At 42.1% G+C, this 15,487-nt stretch overlaps 1 protein-coding gene across 6 annotated transcripts in view; it reads left to right on the top strand.

Moving 5' to 3' along the window:
* Smarca2 (SWI/SNF related, matrix associated, actin dependent regulator of chromatin, subfamily a, member 2) overlaps positions 1-15,487 on the top strand; it is a 173,719-nt gene that overhangs the window by 52,723 nt on the left and 105,509 nt on the right. For all 6 annotated transcript variants that reach the window (XM_010640120.2, XM_010640123.3, XM_010640125.3 and 3 more), the window contains exons 10-16: positions 2,054-2,107; positions 5,235-5,365; positions 5,590-5,647; positions 7,710-7,810; positions 9,064-9,211; positions 13,365-13,528; positions 14,982-15,048. In XM_010640120.2, the coding sequence (XP_010638422.1) occupies positions 2,054-2,107; positions 5,235-5,365; positions 5,590-5,647; positions 7,710-7,810; positions 9,064-9,211; positions 13,365-13,528; positions 14,982-15,048 (723 nt within the window). The remainder of the gene's footprint in view (positions 1-2,053; positions 2,108-5,234; positions 5,366-5,589; positions 5,648-7,709; positions 7,811-9,063; positions 9,212-13,364; positions 13,529-14,981; positions 15,049-15,487) is intronic.

Raw genomic sequence — 15,487 nt, 5'->3', positions numbered from 1 at the left:
AAAAAAAAAAAAAAAAAAAAAAATTATACCATTCAGGTCTCTTATGCTTAGTCACAGAGCTGGGAGTGACACTAAGGTTGTCTAATTCCAGAACCAAGAGGCTTGCTTAAGTCTTATAATGCTTTTTTTTAAAAATTCAATATCTAACAATAAAAAAATAATTTAGGGGACTTATTGAAAGGGCCTGATTCTGAGGCAGTTTTTAGATAACACTCTGGCTAGCCCTCAGCATATTTCAGAGGAGACTCTCCTTTAGAATGGTTTGATTCTGTTCATCCATGGTGCTTCAGGCTTTCTAATGTGTTATTCATTGAAAGGGTGATCCAGCTGTACTTGCTAGATATCTGAAATTGGCTTTTTCATTGTCTCATTTGATTTTCTTTGTTGGCCAAATTTGTAGCTTATTTCTGGTTTGTATGGGGAGAATAGTGGGATTCATTGACTTCCACTGATGACAAGCATCCCCTGAGTACTGTGCCTGAGAATTCCAAAAGTGGAGCCTCCAGTGTGTGACGGGGGCGATGGGTTTCCCTTCTGAACCGAGGGTCCTGTCACCGTTGGCTGTATCCCCGGCCCAGACAACAAGCCTGCTCCCATTCATAGCCCGTCGCTCCTCTTGAGTTTGTAAATATTTTCACTTCGCAGTGGCATGAGCAGAAAGTTAAATTCTTAGGCAATCGCAGCCAAATGGATTGTCTGGTTTCCTACTCTTTGGTAGACTACATTGTTGTTTTGCTTCGTGTCTTGGCATGCGTACAGATATATCCGTAAGAAAGATTACGGTCTAATATATAGAACTTTGAAGATTTCAAACATGCATTTCAAACACGCTTTTCTTCAGTATGGAAAAAAGGTCAGACGTTTTCGTGCGTGGTGCTCCTTGGGACTCAGCCCCTCAAACATCGGAGGCAAGTGTTCTGCCACTGAGCTGCACTCCCAGCAAAAAGGCTAGATTTAAAATATTAAACATTTTCACAAAAGTCATTTTACCAAGATGCTATTGAGTTATTTTCATGGAAGACAAAACTGTATTAACAGAATCATGTCTTAACTAAACAAAGTTAATACTGGTTCCATATCATTGTGTGTGTGTGTACACACACATATATGTGTCTATGTGTATGCGTATTTTAATTAACTAAAGAGCCCAAGGGAGAATAGCTCATTTTCTTGATAAAGTAAATGACTAGAAATCTCCCCCTTATCATCTTATATAGAAATAGGACAGCATTTTAGCAACAACTTTAAAGATTCTGTAAAAGTGGTATGAAATATTTTGCTTATCAAAGAAGTCATTATAAATGGAAGAAAAATTTTAGGCTATTTGGTATATAGTACAGATGAGATTTTTGTGGGTCTGTACCAAAATGTGCCATACTCCTGGCTTTTCGTTTGGTTGTCTTTAAGGCACATAGAGGTTAGTGGACTATGTACTGGAATATTTAAGGAGTGGTGATGACAGTTTTTCGTGAAATTACACTAACTGTATCCAGTTTCCCCATATTCACATTGTGGAAATACTATATATTATGAAAGCCAATTATGTGGAATGAAAAATACCCAGGGAACTCACAGAATTTTGTATTATTTTGTATTATTATGACCCAGAAGCGGTTCAGAGCTTATTCTTGATGGATATTTTTAGAATGCTGTTTTTCCTTGCTGACAAAAACTTGCTTAGGGACTAGGAAAGTTGAGCTAATTATGTCAGGCTTTGTCTTCACAGTGCCAAACACGAGAAGAAAATGCTTCAGGTTCTGACTGCTCTCCCCTTGCTGCCACGTCTTCCACTCTTTGGGTCCCCAAAGATACAATCCACAAATCTCTAGCGTGCTAGCCTTGAATCACATCTGGCTTTAAATGACTCTTTCCAAGTTGGTAATACAATGCATGCTTTGTCTCCAGTAACAAGGATAAATAAAAATATAAGGCATTCACACTTAAGCTTTGCTGCAGGGTGATGGGCCGCAGTGAAATGTTACCTACCGGAGGCACGTGAAGTCCTGTCCCTTCCTCTTGATTTACCGTCATGTTTCATGTTGTTGTTTTGCAGAAAGCTGAAGAGAATGCAGAGGGAGGGGAGTCTGCCCTAGGACCGGACGGAGAGGTAAGGGAGGTGGCACCCCTTTCTACTGCTAAGTGGGTCCCTGCCATACCATGCAGCACCGTTCTCTGTAAACGGATTTTATTTTTCTCAACTAGTCATTTTGTAGTAAAACAGTAGTACATTACATCATAGAAATTAAAATAACATAAAAGACTCAGTGAAAATTAATCTGCTTTCATCTTAGATTACCGATCAAGTGATACCAAGTTACTTACATAACGTTCCAGAATTTTCTGTACACAGACCTACATATGAATACATAAAATGTGTAAGAGACTTACGTGGTTCTTTATATATTCCCAGTAAGTGGTAGAGAAGTATAAAATATGACCCAGTTTTCCTAGTTATTATTAATTTGAAATTTGTAAAAACAATCAGTAGATGTATGGGGGTATTTTTTTGACATTTGTATAGGCTTACAATGTAGCTTCCCCATGTCGACACAAGCCCAGTCCTAAATTTTATTTCCCAGTATTTACAGTATTCTTCTGGATCATGAGGACATATTTCTTTATTTATGTTTCCTAAAAAACTCAAGGATTTCTGCCAGTGATTCACGGTGTGAAGTGTGTGCCTGGCCTGGGGCAGAGAGGGCATTGGCTTCAGACCACCTCTTTTCTCTCACAGAATCTGATAAACCTGCTTCGAGGACGGGGTGGAAGCGGGTAGCCCGTTTCCATCCTAGATTCACTAGGCAGGCGAGTCCTATTGTGAGCTCTCACAGCCTTGTTGCAGGAAAAGGGTTGAACCACTCTTCTATGCAGAAACCTCTTGAAAAGAAATGTCGCCTAACCACTATCATCCATCATAAGGACAACAAGGATCAGGATAAATGTCTAATGTGTAAGAAACTCTCTTCGAGCTGTTATGAGCAAAGAATACTATACATTAGGGCACTTAGAAACAACTTCACTTTGCAAAAGCCCAGCCTTATGCAAGCATGCATGCATTCATTTGTAATGAACAAGGAAGGGTATAGGGAGAAATCTAACAAGTTAGTGTTTTAGTGCTCTTATCTCTTACCATCTCTTAGGAAAGTTGGCAACTAACCTTGGGTTTATGACATACATCTTTCTTTTAATTTTATGTGTGAGTTCGTTTAGCTGGAGTTTGCAAAGTGGACGTCTTGCTCAGTTTGTTTTGAAAAGTAATGTTCTTCTCGTTCTTCCGTGCTCATGCAGTGCCTTTGTCAAACTTCGAATTCCAGCTCCAGTGATTTCCAGTTTTCTTTGGGGCATGACATGAGCAATAGAAGAAGCTCTATTAAATAGTTGGAGATAACAGGATGTGAGTTTGTGAGGGAAATGATAGCAGATGGGAGATTTTCTTCATCTTGTGAGTGTACAAATGACCTTTTGTATGAACGTGGAAAAAGCATCACGTTGCAATGCAAAGCAGTAATGCTCAAAACCATGGCTTTAGCCTGCTTCAGAAGAGGGAGAGGGAATGGAAGACAATGGAGTAAGCCTTTCTTTTAAGGTGACTTCATCACTCTCATATTGTTTCTTAGTCTGACAGTGCTTTGTTGAGCAAGTAGGGAAGGGAAAAAAAACTACTGGGGTTTTGGATTCACTGGGGTTTTTGTTTTTGGCTATTTCCTGTAGGATATGGAAAGTAATCTCCAGCATACTGTTTTTCCTATCGTTTTTTAAAAATTGCAGTAGTACACGATATGGTAATACTAATTATAGTGGATAGTGTTTTCTATATTTATTTGACCACAAAAGTAATTAAGAATAACTTAGGAAAAATTGTTTGAAATAATGAGCTCCTAAACATCCCATTTTTTTTAACTCTTCAGGATATAGACAACTTGAAGCACTCACAAATCAAGCATTTCCAAACATCTGACCCAAGGTCTGCTCCTCCAAGCCAGTCACCCTGTAATCAGTAGCATTCATTTGCATCAAATTGCTCCATTTTGAGGCCTTTTCAGATAATGTCTTCTAGAGTAGGTTAAATACAACCTCTGCAGTATCATTTATTCTCTTAATTTTCTGAACAAACTTCTTTTTTCACGGAGTCTAGTAATGAACTCCAGTTCAGTTGTGGTCAATTCCCTACGTTTTCAATAAGCAGGCTTTTTTTAAAATCATACTTTTTAGCATGGTGTTTGAGTTAAGTACTTGTTGAATTGTTCCTGGATAAAGAACACCAGTTCTGCAAAATCCAGACAGCCACTAATGAGGTGACTCTGGGCTACCCTGCCTTTTCCTTTTCTATTTTCTCCTCAATAGTGGCTTTGCAGTAGGTGTTACCTGGAGAATATTAGTTGCAGACTTGAGGGGTGTTACTTTCAATGGCCGAAATTAATTCCGGCTACCTTAAATAAGAAGGAAATGTGTCACAGGGTGAGTATCCTAGACGTTTGAGGCCAGAAGTATTTAAGATATTTTAAAATTTTGGAATAGTTGCTCACACCTATTGAGTTTTCTTAGATGAGTCTTAAGTCCACATATGCATTTCATTTTTGCCTTTTATACACCTTGTACCCATAATCTGAAGGTCATTTTGGACAGCACTTTTATTGTACTTTTATTTTGACTGTGACCTGTTCTTGGAGTCGGGTGTGGAATTTTCTCAGGGTCACATCAGGGCTCAGAAAGTGTCGCATTTTGGATTTTCAAAATGAGGGATGTGCGACTGTGGTAGGACTTTGGGGCACTCCTCCGCTCTCCAGAAGCACTATAGACTGACTCCGGACTGTGCCCAGTGTGCTAATGTACACCTGGCCCAGGGAAGACATGGCTGCTGGGAGCAGGCAGGAGCTTGGCACCGCCAGTGCCAGTTCACAGCCTCTGCTGCCTCCATGGCTTTGCCTTCTCAAGTGCGCTTGGCGGCTCACACTCCCTTCAGCATGTAGCCCCAGAGTGACAGCCTTTGTGATATCCAGAGGAGGAGCTGAGACCTGGTGGCTGACCCTCAGCTGCCAGGGATGCCTGCCTTTTCAGTTCCTTCAGTGGAAGACAGCCTCTTGCTTACCACCGAGATTCATCAGGAGGTGAAATTTTGAAATACAGAGAAACGTGTCAGACGCTGGACAGCGAAAAGGCTGCGAAACACCTAGCATGGAATGGAGAGAATGGCTTAACATCTGGCGGATATTTTTTTCTCTCTCTCTTTCTAGCCAATAGATGAGAGCAGCCAGATGAGTGATCTGCCTGTCAAAGTAACGCACACAGAAACTGGCAAGGTCCTGTTTGGACCAGAAGCACCCAAAGCAAGTCAACTGGATGCCTGGCTGGAAATGAACCCTGGGTATGGTACAAAAGCCATGGTACTGGTATTCTTTGGGCTTCTTAGACTTTGGTGGTCCCTGTGAAATCTTGAAATTAAGACAGTGCAGCCTTTGCTGCGATGTTGGACGTTATCTTCATTTATCACCTCTCTGTATAGAGTGTACCAGTTAAGTCACATGGTGTCTATGTTGTTTTATCATTTAAAAAACTAAACCTCCCCTCTTCTCCACTCTTTTTCCTTAGTTACGAAGTTGCCCCTAGATCTGACAGTGAAGAGAGTGATTCTGATTACGAGGAAGAGGTATGTATTTCCACTGAGCTTTACTGTTTGGAAAGTTGACGGGGAAAGAAACTTCTCCATAAATGCAGGCCTTGTCCACGAGTCCTTTTATTCCTTCTTTCTCCATGGTTGGCTTTTGCATAAAATAGGGGCTAAAGAACTGCAAAATCTCACAAGGTCCCTGCCTAGTGGTATAGCAATCTCTTGAGGGCTCTTGGCTGATGGGGAAACTTGGAGAATTCTAAATTCATTTGGGACCAAGACCAGAGGAGCTGGCATTAAACTAGAGATGATGAAAGGGCCTTTCTCAGAAAACTGAAAACAGATTACTTTGGGATAGGGACTCCCATGTCTCCTAGTGCTTCACAGTGAGTTAACTACCTAAAAGTTTCCAAAGTCCTTTAGGCCTTGGAGTCTTTTCTTGAAGTTGTTAAGTCTGAGAACTTAGATGAGAAGGGCAACGTGGGCCTGGCCGAAGGAGTTCACTGATTCTCTGAGTTCTTCCTGAGGTTCTTCTTTGAATCCTTGAATGTCCTTGTTACCCAGAGAGAAGCACATTCCTCAGTCTCTTGGAAAGAACCCTTACTATGTCCAGAATGTATAATGGGAATCTTGGATACTTTGAACAGAAATTGACAACTAATTGAAAGTACTTGTCAGATCAGTTATGAAATGTTTAGTAATTGAAAATAAAAGGATTGAAAGATTTTATCTTTTTGTAGAATAGTGTTAATAGTTGTTAGATGTGATATTCCCGGAGTAGAGGAGTTGGTACAAAAGGTCCAGGTAAAACAGCTTTCTTGATAATAGCTTACCAGGATTTTAAGACTACCCTAATTTCCTTCTATTTGTTTTTTATATATTTGTTTTCTAATCTACCATGAGCACTGTCTACTTGTGAAAAATAATTGTATTCAAAAAAGCTTAACCATTAAAAAGCACATACTTTAGGGCACGCGCTAACTTTTTCCCCAGCTACTCTTTCTTTGTGTCTTACTCATTCTGGTGAATGGGCTCATCAGCGATCCTTTGGAGGAGTTTTCTCTCTGAGAGAGCCAGAGTGGGCAGCTGTCAGATAAAAGTGTGCTGCTTAAGCAGCAGGTGCCACCGTGAGACTGATGCCCAGAGACAGCCGTAGACATCTGGGAGGAAGTGAGCTGACTGGGAATCGGAGCTCAGGGTCCCAAGTGCGTCCCAGTGAGGAGGCCGGTGTCCTTTTCCTCACCTAGCAGATGCAGGTGTGGCGCTGGGTCCTCAGCTCACAAGCCGTTTCTGAATGGTCTGTTAGCATTAGTTTGATTTTTAGCATCGATACCGGGTCAGTGTTTAGGTTTTCATTCAAGGCGCAGGGAAAAGCATGCTTGCTGTCACAGCTGCCTTTAATATCGGTGAACATTTAGTAGTTCTAAGAAACTGGTCAGCAGGATGTAGTGCATAGCTGAGAGACAGGGATGCGATGAACCCTTTGTCAAGCTAGCGATAGTGCTTTTGGGAATACTCAGAAATGCTTAATGCAGGGCTGCCACAGAAAGCAGCATATGTTCGTAAGCTCTGGTTTCTGTACATGAACACATGGGAGAACCGTCAAGTCCCACAGACATTACCAGAGAGCATTTTTAGAAGGAGAATATTAAACTCTCCAAAGTCTGTCTTCAGAGAGGAGAGAGCAGCCATGGTCACAGGACTCTGATGGCCAATAATACCACATTTGTATTCTTTGGAGCTAGGGTCTACGTAGGGATCCCCAGGGAGCCCTTTTCATCTCTTGTTCAGTGACCTAGACATCAGTGGGAGGGGCCGGGGATTTAGCTCAGTGGTGCCAGTGCCTGCCTTGCAAGAGCAAGGTCCTGAAGGTCCCAAGTTCGATCCCCAGTACCAAAATAAATACATAAATACATAAACATCAGTGGGGTGGTGAATCGCCTGATTTAAATAGATGTTAAATTCCTTTCTCCCTTAATTCTTTTTATTTTCTTCATTTGTGAAGTTGAATACTATTTATTTAGTCTTTCTTTAAAAAAATGCCAACTGTAGAATTTCCTTGTTAAAATGTAGCTTTCCAACATCTTTGTTTCTTCTCCAGGATGAGGAAGAAGAATCCAGTAGGCAGGAAACAGAAGAGAAAATCCTTCTGGACCCAAACAGTGAAGAAGTGTCTGAAAAGGATGCTAAGCAGATAATTGAGTATGTATCTCTCTCAGTTTTCTCCTTTGGAAATATGGCGCATGAAAATCATTTTTGTTTGTTTTTTTTTTTTAGAGAATTTTGTTTAAGGAAGGGAGCCAACTTCATCCTCACACTGTACTGGCCCCTCAGGGATTCTGTCTGATCTCCAGTCCCTCGGGTCTGAGAGGTTCATCCCCTTCCTTCCTTCCTTCTTCCTTCTTTTCTCTCTTCTTCTTTTCTCTTTTCCTCTTTTCTCTCCTGAGACCCCATCTCCAGCTTGGGCTTACTTCTGGGCTTTACACCGGTCATTTGCTCTTCCGTCCCAGATTGACCTCGTCAAACTTACCCGTTAGCTGGCTGTTTCTGTACCTCTCCTTTCTCCCTCAGAGTCAGCAACAGTTGGCCAGCAGCCCCGCTTTGAACTGCCATTCCTGTCCCATGGTGTCCCAGCCAGGTCATCTGCAACTCTCCCTGTCCCACAGTCCTCTGCCCCTGCTTTTGAGGCTCCAGTGTCACATCCCTGTCCCCCGTTCCTCCTCACTGTCAGTGATTTGTACCCATCTTTGCTGTGTTGGCTCCTGTTATAAGAAAAATTCTCCTACCGCATTTAAATGGTTTTGAAACAGTATGAGCAAGAGAAAACTTTAAACTGTGGGATTTTTAAAAAGCCAGAGACAGAAATCTCAGTATTTTTCTATTTTATTCCATAGTCGCCTGCCCCACTTTGGGATCCCTTGATTTCCCAATCTAACCCCTGCTCTTTCACTGAAGGTGTTAGGGGCCCTCGATGGTTTGCCATCACTCAGACCATAAAATGCCACTCATGGACAAGACAGAGAGGGTGGAAGCCCGCCTTCCTGCTTCCCTACCCTCTCGTGTCTTCTTTGATCCCCCTCCTCATGACTGTCAAGTGTGTGAACGGGATTTATGCTTGTATCCTCAAAGCCCAGGACTGCTTCTTTGGCAAAGGGAAGTTGGTCTACAGCTCTTGGGGACCGACCCTTGTTGGGCTCTGGAAATCAAGGGCATCTTTTATGACTTGGGCGATTGTAGTAATCTCTCTGAGACACGAGTACTTCACATGCATGAAGTGGGGATAATAATAACGCTCACCTTGCTTAGTTTTATCTGAATATCACAGATGATACCCTCGAACTGCAAGACGTAGTAGTTCTCTAAACTACACACACTGTGGCTATTGTAGACTCTCAGTTCACTCTTTGGATGAAGTAACGGTGGCAGCATGTGATTCCCTGTTATGTATTCCACAGGACAGCAAAGCAAGACGTGGACGATGAATACAGTATGCAGTACAGTGCCAGAGGGTCCCAGTCCTACTACACCGTGGCCCACGCCATCTCAGAGAGGGTGGAGAAGCAGTCTGCCCTCCTCATTAATGGGACCCTAAAGCATTACCAGGTAATTGGCATATTCATGTTTCTCCAGCAAGTCATAGTTTTTGTTTTAACCCGACTTGCGTTAGAGTATACCATGCGCACGTTAGCTGAACGTGAGACTTTGACGAAGCTGAAACAGTTTAAATCCTATCACTGCTGCTATTGACTCTTCTTTCAGAGCATTTCCGTGATGGCTGCTTTTTCTAGGACACGCTATACCGGTTTCTCTTTTGTAGTTTTTGGTATGAATTTTGTTCAGAGACATACCGAGTTAACTATATTTAGAACACTTTCATTGTGGACCTCTTCAAAATGGAACAGCCAGACATTCTGTTAGTGAGGGAACATCCTCACCTCATCCTGAAATAAATGAAGTATTTCTTTTGGAAATTTCAGTTGTAGCCATAGTTTTATGGTATGAATTTGACCACCTCATGTAATCAACTAGTGTTTTGCTTTCTTGAGGTATAATAAAGTTAGGAGTATCTGTGCTTTGATTAAAACTAGCCACAAGCAAAACAGATGTTTCATTTGACCTCCAAACAGGAGTTTAACTCCTGTTTTTTACTTCCTGTTTCTTTTTAGGGTTTCCTAAAGTGTCTTCCTTAAAGAATTTGTTCCGTGGAGCTGTTCCTCAAAAGTTAAAAAAAAAAAAAAAAGTGCAAAGTTTTTATCGTGCAATAAATTTCGGAAAAACCATCAGCTGTAACTAGGACTATCATAATTTACTGTTCCAAATTTGGATATTTGTGAGAGAAAGCAGGGAGGTTTTCATTTTGATCATAGCTATAGTGTAAGCAAGGACTGTTCCAAGCCACCAAGACACATGTCACCTTGGCAGTGACCCCTCTTGGTCATCCACGATGCACATCAGCACACTAACAACGATGCAAAAGTAAATCCATCATACATACCAACATCCTACTTGAAACTAACTTGTTTGACATTGTTTAATTTTGTATTTACAAACTGCTTTGACAACCAAGGCCACATTTCTATACATCATGCAATGCTGTCATATAAAACAGTGTCTTACGGCATACACTTGGGGACATGCATGCCTTAGGCCAGTAGTTCTCACACTTCTGGGCATCAGGTCTTTCCGCTTCTAAATCCTGGCACTGTCTGCTGCCCTCACATGGCAGTGAAGCTCACCACACCTGGGGGCGCAGTGCTGACCCGGCCTGTGCCAGCGTGCAAGCAGCTTGTGCCCATCATGCTTTGCACTGTTGCTGCTGCTGTTTACCCAGTAAGAATGACAAAAAAGGCCTTGGTATTATAAAGATCATTTTGACTTGGGGCCCAGAGTAGTCCCGGGAGCACACTTTTGAGGACAGCTGCTTTGGCCTTACTGAGCCATGTTTTCTGCAAAGACCATGATGCTTGTATTTCATCTCATTTTGCCTCCTTGACAGAGATGGTAGCTTGTGGTATATTCTGATAAATGTTTGCATATTTGTAGGTGGGGTGTCCACTTTTGGATTATTTGTAGATAATTTTTAAGACCATATTGATTTTCTCCTCCTTCCAACAGCTTTGTAAACAGCTTTCTTCATCACTTTCATTTCAAAACCATGCCCTTCTCCTTCCAAACACGAATCCCTCGCTGGGCTGCTAGAGAGGCCTTGAAAGTGCTTTGCTCTGTCTCCCTCTGGGGCTGCACTTTGCAAAGTTTCTTCTTCCTAGAATCCAGTAACCGGTGTCTGCATGATGAGTTCTCTGTTTTCACAGAGTGGTTCAGATGGGCTCAAAGTCTTTTCTGGCATCCTCTCCGTGTGAAAGTTTTCTCTTTCTCCTCGGCAGGCTTTTGTATCATGAACGTCTACCTCCCCTGGACGTCCCTGTGTTCCCTGGGTCCGTGCAGGCCGTCCTAGCCTCCCCACTCCAGCTACAGCTCAGGAAAGTCCAAATCCCTTCCTTTAGGTTTTGTGAATTCTTGGTCCCTTCTGTTCCTGGTTTTTACTTTTGTTTTATCTAGGATTGCTGCAGATGCAAAATTCAGCCCCTTGGCAAGTTTTCATTAAAAGTGAAACAAAACAATCCATTGTCAGTATCCAAATGTTTCTGGCTGTTAGTTGACTTCCTCAAGGTCTAGTTGCGTTGAGGTTGTGTTGGAAGCGGACAGCTTCTCTTAACCACCCCTTGTGGCTTCTACTTATTTCCCCCCTTCTCCGCTCTCTTTTGCTTAGTCTCCTGGAGGCTCTTCCCATGTCCCTCTTTATTTATCTCTTGGTATTGCTGTACTTCCACAGTAACCTCGGGATGACTTTGGTTTTGCATAAGGTATCCCGAATAGCTTGTGAAAGTGTTTTTTAAACCATCACTATTTTCATAAGAGAAATTCTGGGCAACACAATTGTGTACAATATACATTGGCACCATTACCACTTTTTGGTACACAGGTATGTGTCCCTTGCTTGTTATTTCTTCTCTGACAGCAAGCTTCTGCAGGAAGGCATGCATCACACACACCTTGGTATCTGTCCCTTATAACTCCTACATGATCCGAAGAATAGTCATTTAGTATTTTACATAAATAAATTGATAATAGGGTGTATGATATAGACCTCCGAATAATCCACAAAATATAAGGGAAATATCACAACTCCCAGCCTTCTAATGTCAGCACATGCTGAGTTTGTGTCTGAAGAATGAACTCTAGGAACAGCAGAGGTTAACAGGAAGGAATATTTATTGAGGGAAAAACAGTGTGTCCAAGGGACCAGAGGGAACACCTGAAAAGTGGGTAGCCCACCAACCCTGCTTCTCAATGGTGCTTTTGAGCAAAGCCACGAGGTGAGGTGGGTTCAAGGTGGGACAAAACTCTAGTCAACTAATAAGATTAAAAGTATAGTCACTTAGGTAATATTGATCCAATGGGAAATTGCAAGGTGGGTATGAGGTGGGACAAAGCCAGGGTCAACCAATAAGATTAAAACAATCGTAGTCGCTTAAGTAACATTGATTAAGTGGGGAAATCAAAGGGGGAAGCACATGGAATGAATAAGGATTTAGCAGAAGGAATGGGCTAGGGAGGTTTTGGTCCCCTGACCAGGTGATCCATACCTATTAATACCTGTTTAGCGTATCAGTCACTCCTGTTCAGCCCTAGGGGAAGTATGTAAGTGTAGCACTTCCCCCCCACCTTTTTTTTTGAATCATGGCCTTCAGTAGATGGGCCTCAACTGTCTTCTGTATTGACTGCCTGGAGAGCCCGGCCCTAACTGCCCATAATATATCCAGCTAACTCACCTGTGTACGGTACAGTCACTCACTTTGTTCTTACATAAAACGCAACATTAGCACTTCCCTAAGGATCATTTCATTAGCAAGCTAACTTGACTTCAACCTATATGTGCACGTATGTATGTATGGGTGGCACATATATTTGACCCTGCCACTAAAGCCCAGTGCCGTTGAGTGGTATGATGGTGGAAGGGAATTGGGAGTCAGGAGAGAAAGAATGAACAGTTTTGCATTCTCACCTCATCTTTTGTACTTCACATGAGGGACTCAAAGCTGAGTCTAGTATGGTGCTTTTGTGTCTGAAATACACGTTGAATGCATCTCCAGTCAGTGGGCTTCCAGTGTGCTGCCTTTGGAGAGCTTTATCTGTACAAGGGAGACAAGTGTCCTCCCAGAGGCCCAGCAGAGTGGCCTTGGCCCCAGGGCACGGGCTTCCTCCCTGAGGGGTCACACCCTGGAGGCAGGCTTATCATTATCAGGAAGGCTGTTTGGAATGATCACTGGTCTGTGTGCCAAACCTGCCTTCTGGTTTGTTCATCTTTAATCCTCATACTGGCTTTTTGTTCGTGGAGTGGTTGGAATAGATTTTGGTTTGGGTTTTTTTTTTTCCATTTGTAATAATTCTAGAATGTTGTACGCTGTGAAATGCTAAGGAGGGATGAACAGCAAAGCTGCTTAAAATCCCACCAGTATGCTGCAGCCCATCATTTCTAAATCTGATTAACACTCAACACCTGCCAAGCAGCAGGGACGATTACAGGCTCATATTTTAAATTCCTTTTTGCACTGGTGCCTTCCCCACCTTGCTACTGTGGGAAACCCAGTGTACGGCACCGAGAAGTTAAGAAGTCACAGCCTCACTTGAGTTGTATTAGTATTAATTACCTGTGCAGATCTTGGATAATTGAAGCAATTACTCTTCATTGCAGCTCCAGGGCCTGGAGTGGATGGTTTCCCTGTATAATAACAATTTGAATGGAATCTTAGCTGATGAAATGGGGCTAGGCAAGACCATACAGACCATTGCCCTCATCACTTACCTGATGGAGCACAAAAGACTCAATGGCCCCTATCTCATCATTGTCCCCCTTTCGTAAGTAACGCCATGTGTTCCGCCTGTGCCCTTCCTGTGTTGAGATTGCCCTGTCAGTAGCTTGTCCTTGCTTCTCACTGGAGGCCGAATTGCAGCTTTCAGGGATGCAGTATTTCCAAAACCACGTCATCTGAATTTCGCCTTTCATTTCCCACTCATCCTCTTTGGCTGGCTAGGTGAGTAAGGGACCAGGTGATTGTTAGCAGCCCTGTGGTCTAAAGCCTCCCCTTCATGAGCAAGTTTTATTCTCCATGCCCCCTGAAGTGGGTCGCAAAAGGGAATGGTATGGGTGTTTTTTGTAAACATTTTTTTTGTTTTGTTTCTCCGTTTTTCATCTGTTATTTATTTTTATTTTTTAAAGTTTTTGGTACCGGGGATCGAACTCGGGACCTTGTGCTTGTCAGGCAGGCGATGGCACCACTGAGCTATATCCCAGGCCCTTATCCTTAATTTTTTTTTTTTTTGTAAAGATTTTTAAAAGATTTTTCCCTTGTCTGTTTTCCAAAAGGTGATTATAATCACCGATGTACATGTAAAAAGATGATACATTTGTAAATCTTTCTTTATTATGTCTTTTAAAGAAGAATGGAAATAAAAAACTGTAACTGCATTTTGCATTAAACAAACCTCAGTATGGTGCATTGTGTGTTTCCTTGGCCCCGCTTGGGAAAAACCTATTTTTGCTGTAACCACCTCTTCCCCAGGGCCTGCCCACTGGGTGGTTTCCTCACAGTCTTTAGCAACGGAGTGAAGGCTAACTTCACGCCACCCTCCCTGGGGTGCACTGTGGCTGTGGATGTCTGGTTGCAGCCTTATTTGCTGAGATTTGTCGTCTGTGGGCACCTGCAATACAAATAGGGTTTTATTTTTGTGTTTGCCTTAAACTGTGTCTAACGGAGGATGACTTGCAGATCTTTCTGTATGAATTATCTGTCTCCATAGTATTTGGATCTTTTACATCTTATTTTGCACATTCTGAAATATTACACGATGCCACTTTCAGTAACTTTTTTAAAGAAAAAAGTCACTCAGTATTTCTTTCCCTGCTCCCTTTTAACAGGTTTGCTTAGTTTTCATGTAGTTTTGTAATTGTTTTCCCCCTGACTCAAATATTCTCTGAACTTAATGGCTAGCTCTAAAGAGTGTCCGATCGCTCCGGCAGGCTCTCTTTTTCAGTACCATGTTAAAAGTTAGGGTTTTTGCTGCCTGTACTTATGTACTTTTAAATTTTTTCTTGAGTTTTTTTTTTTTAATAAAGCACAAAGTCACTGTGCTTTCTAGTAGCTTATGTCTAACTTCTCTCTTATTTCCACACCTTTAAAATAAACATGCAGTTGAGATATTTTAATTCTCTAGCCCCCTTTAAGCCAAGGCCTAAAGATGAATAAGGGCGTCTTTTAACTGCTGACTTTTGTACGAATGTCTTTTTGCTCCTGTATTTTTTGTTCTGTAGGACTCTATCTAACTGGACATATGAATTTGACAAGTGGGCTCCTTCGGTGGTGAAAATTTCTTACAAGGTTTGGAATGCTGTATTTTTATATAAATATGGAAAAGCAAAACTTAGACCCCGTTTTCTTCATTCCGTACGCACATCTGTGAACTGTATTCGGTTGTAAAGTTTTGTCATGTACATCATGTACTAAACAGCGAGAGTTAATCATCCCAAGAAGATTACTGTAATAAACCATAATTACTTTCAGATAGTGAAATGCAGAAGAAAATTGTTAATTATCGTATTGCGAGGTTTCTGATGAGAGTAATACAAATGACAAATATTGCACATTCTTCTTGCTGCTGCCTGGCTCGCTGTGGGTGCTGCTGTGCTGAAGGTCCCTGCAAAGTCAGGCAATTATCGGGTGCCTGGGCTGCCTGCTGCCTGTGCCCACAGAAATGGAGCCTTTCAGCCGAGCAGCAGGTTCCTTACTACTGCAAGCTTGCTGCCATTTCCTTTTCTCT

The sequence above is a fragment of the Fukomys damarensis genome, unplaced genomic scaffold, assembly GCF_012274545.1.
Source record: "Fukomys damarensis isolate Sample0158 unplaced genomic scaffold, DMR_v1.0_HiC HiC_scaffold_31, whole genome shotgun sequence".
Lineage (NCBI taxonomy): Eukaryota > Metazoa > Chordata > Mammalia > Rodentia > Bathyergidae > Fukomys > Fukomys damarensis.
This window is presented reverse-complemented; position numbering and strand designations above follow the sequence as displayed.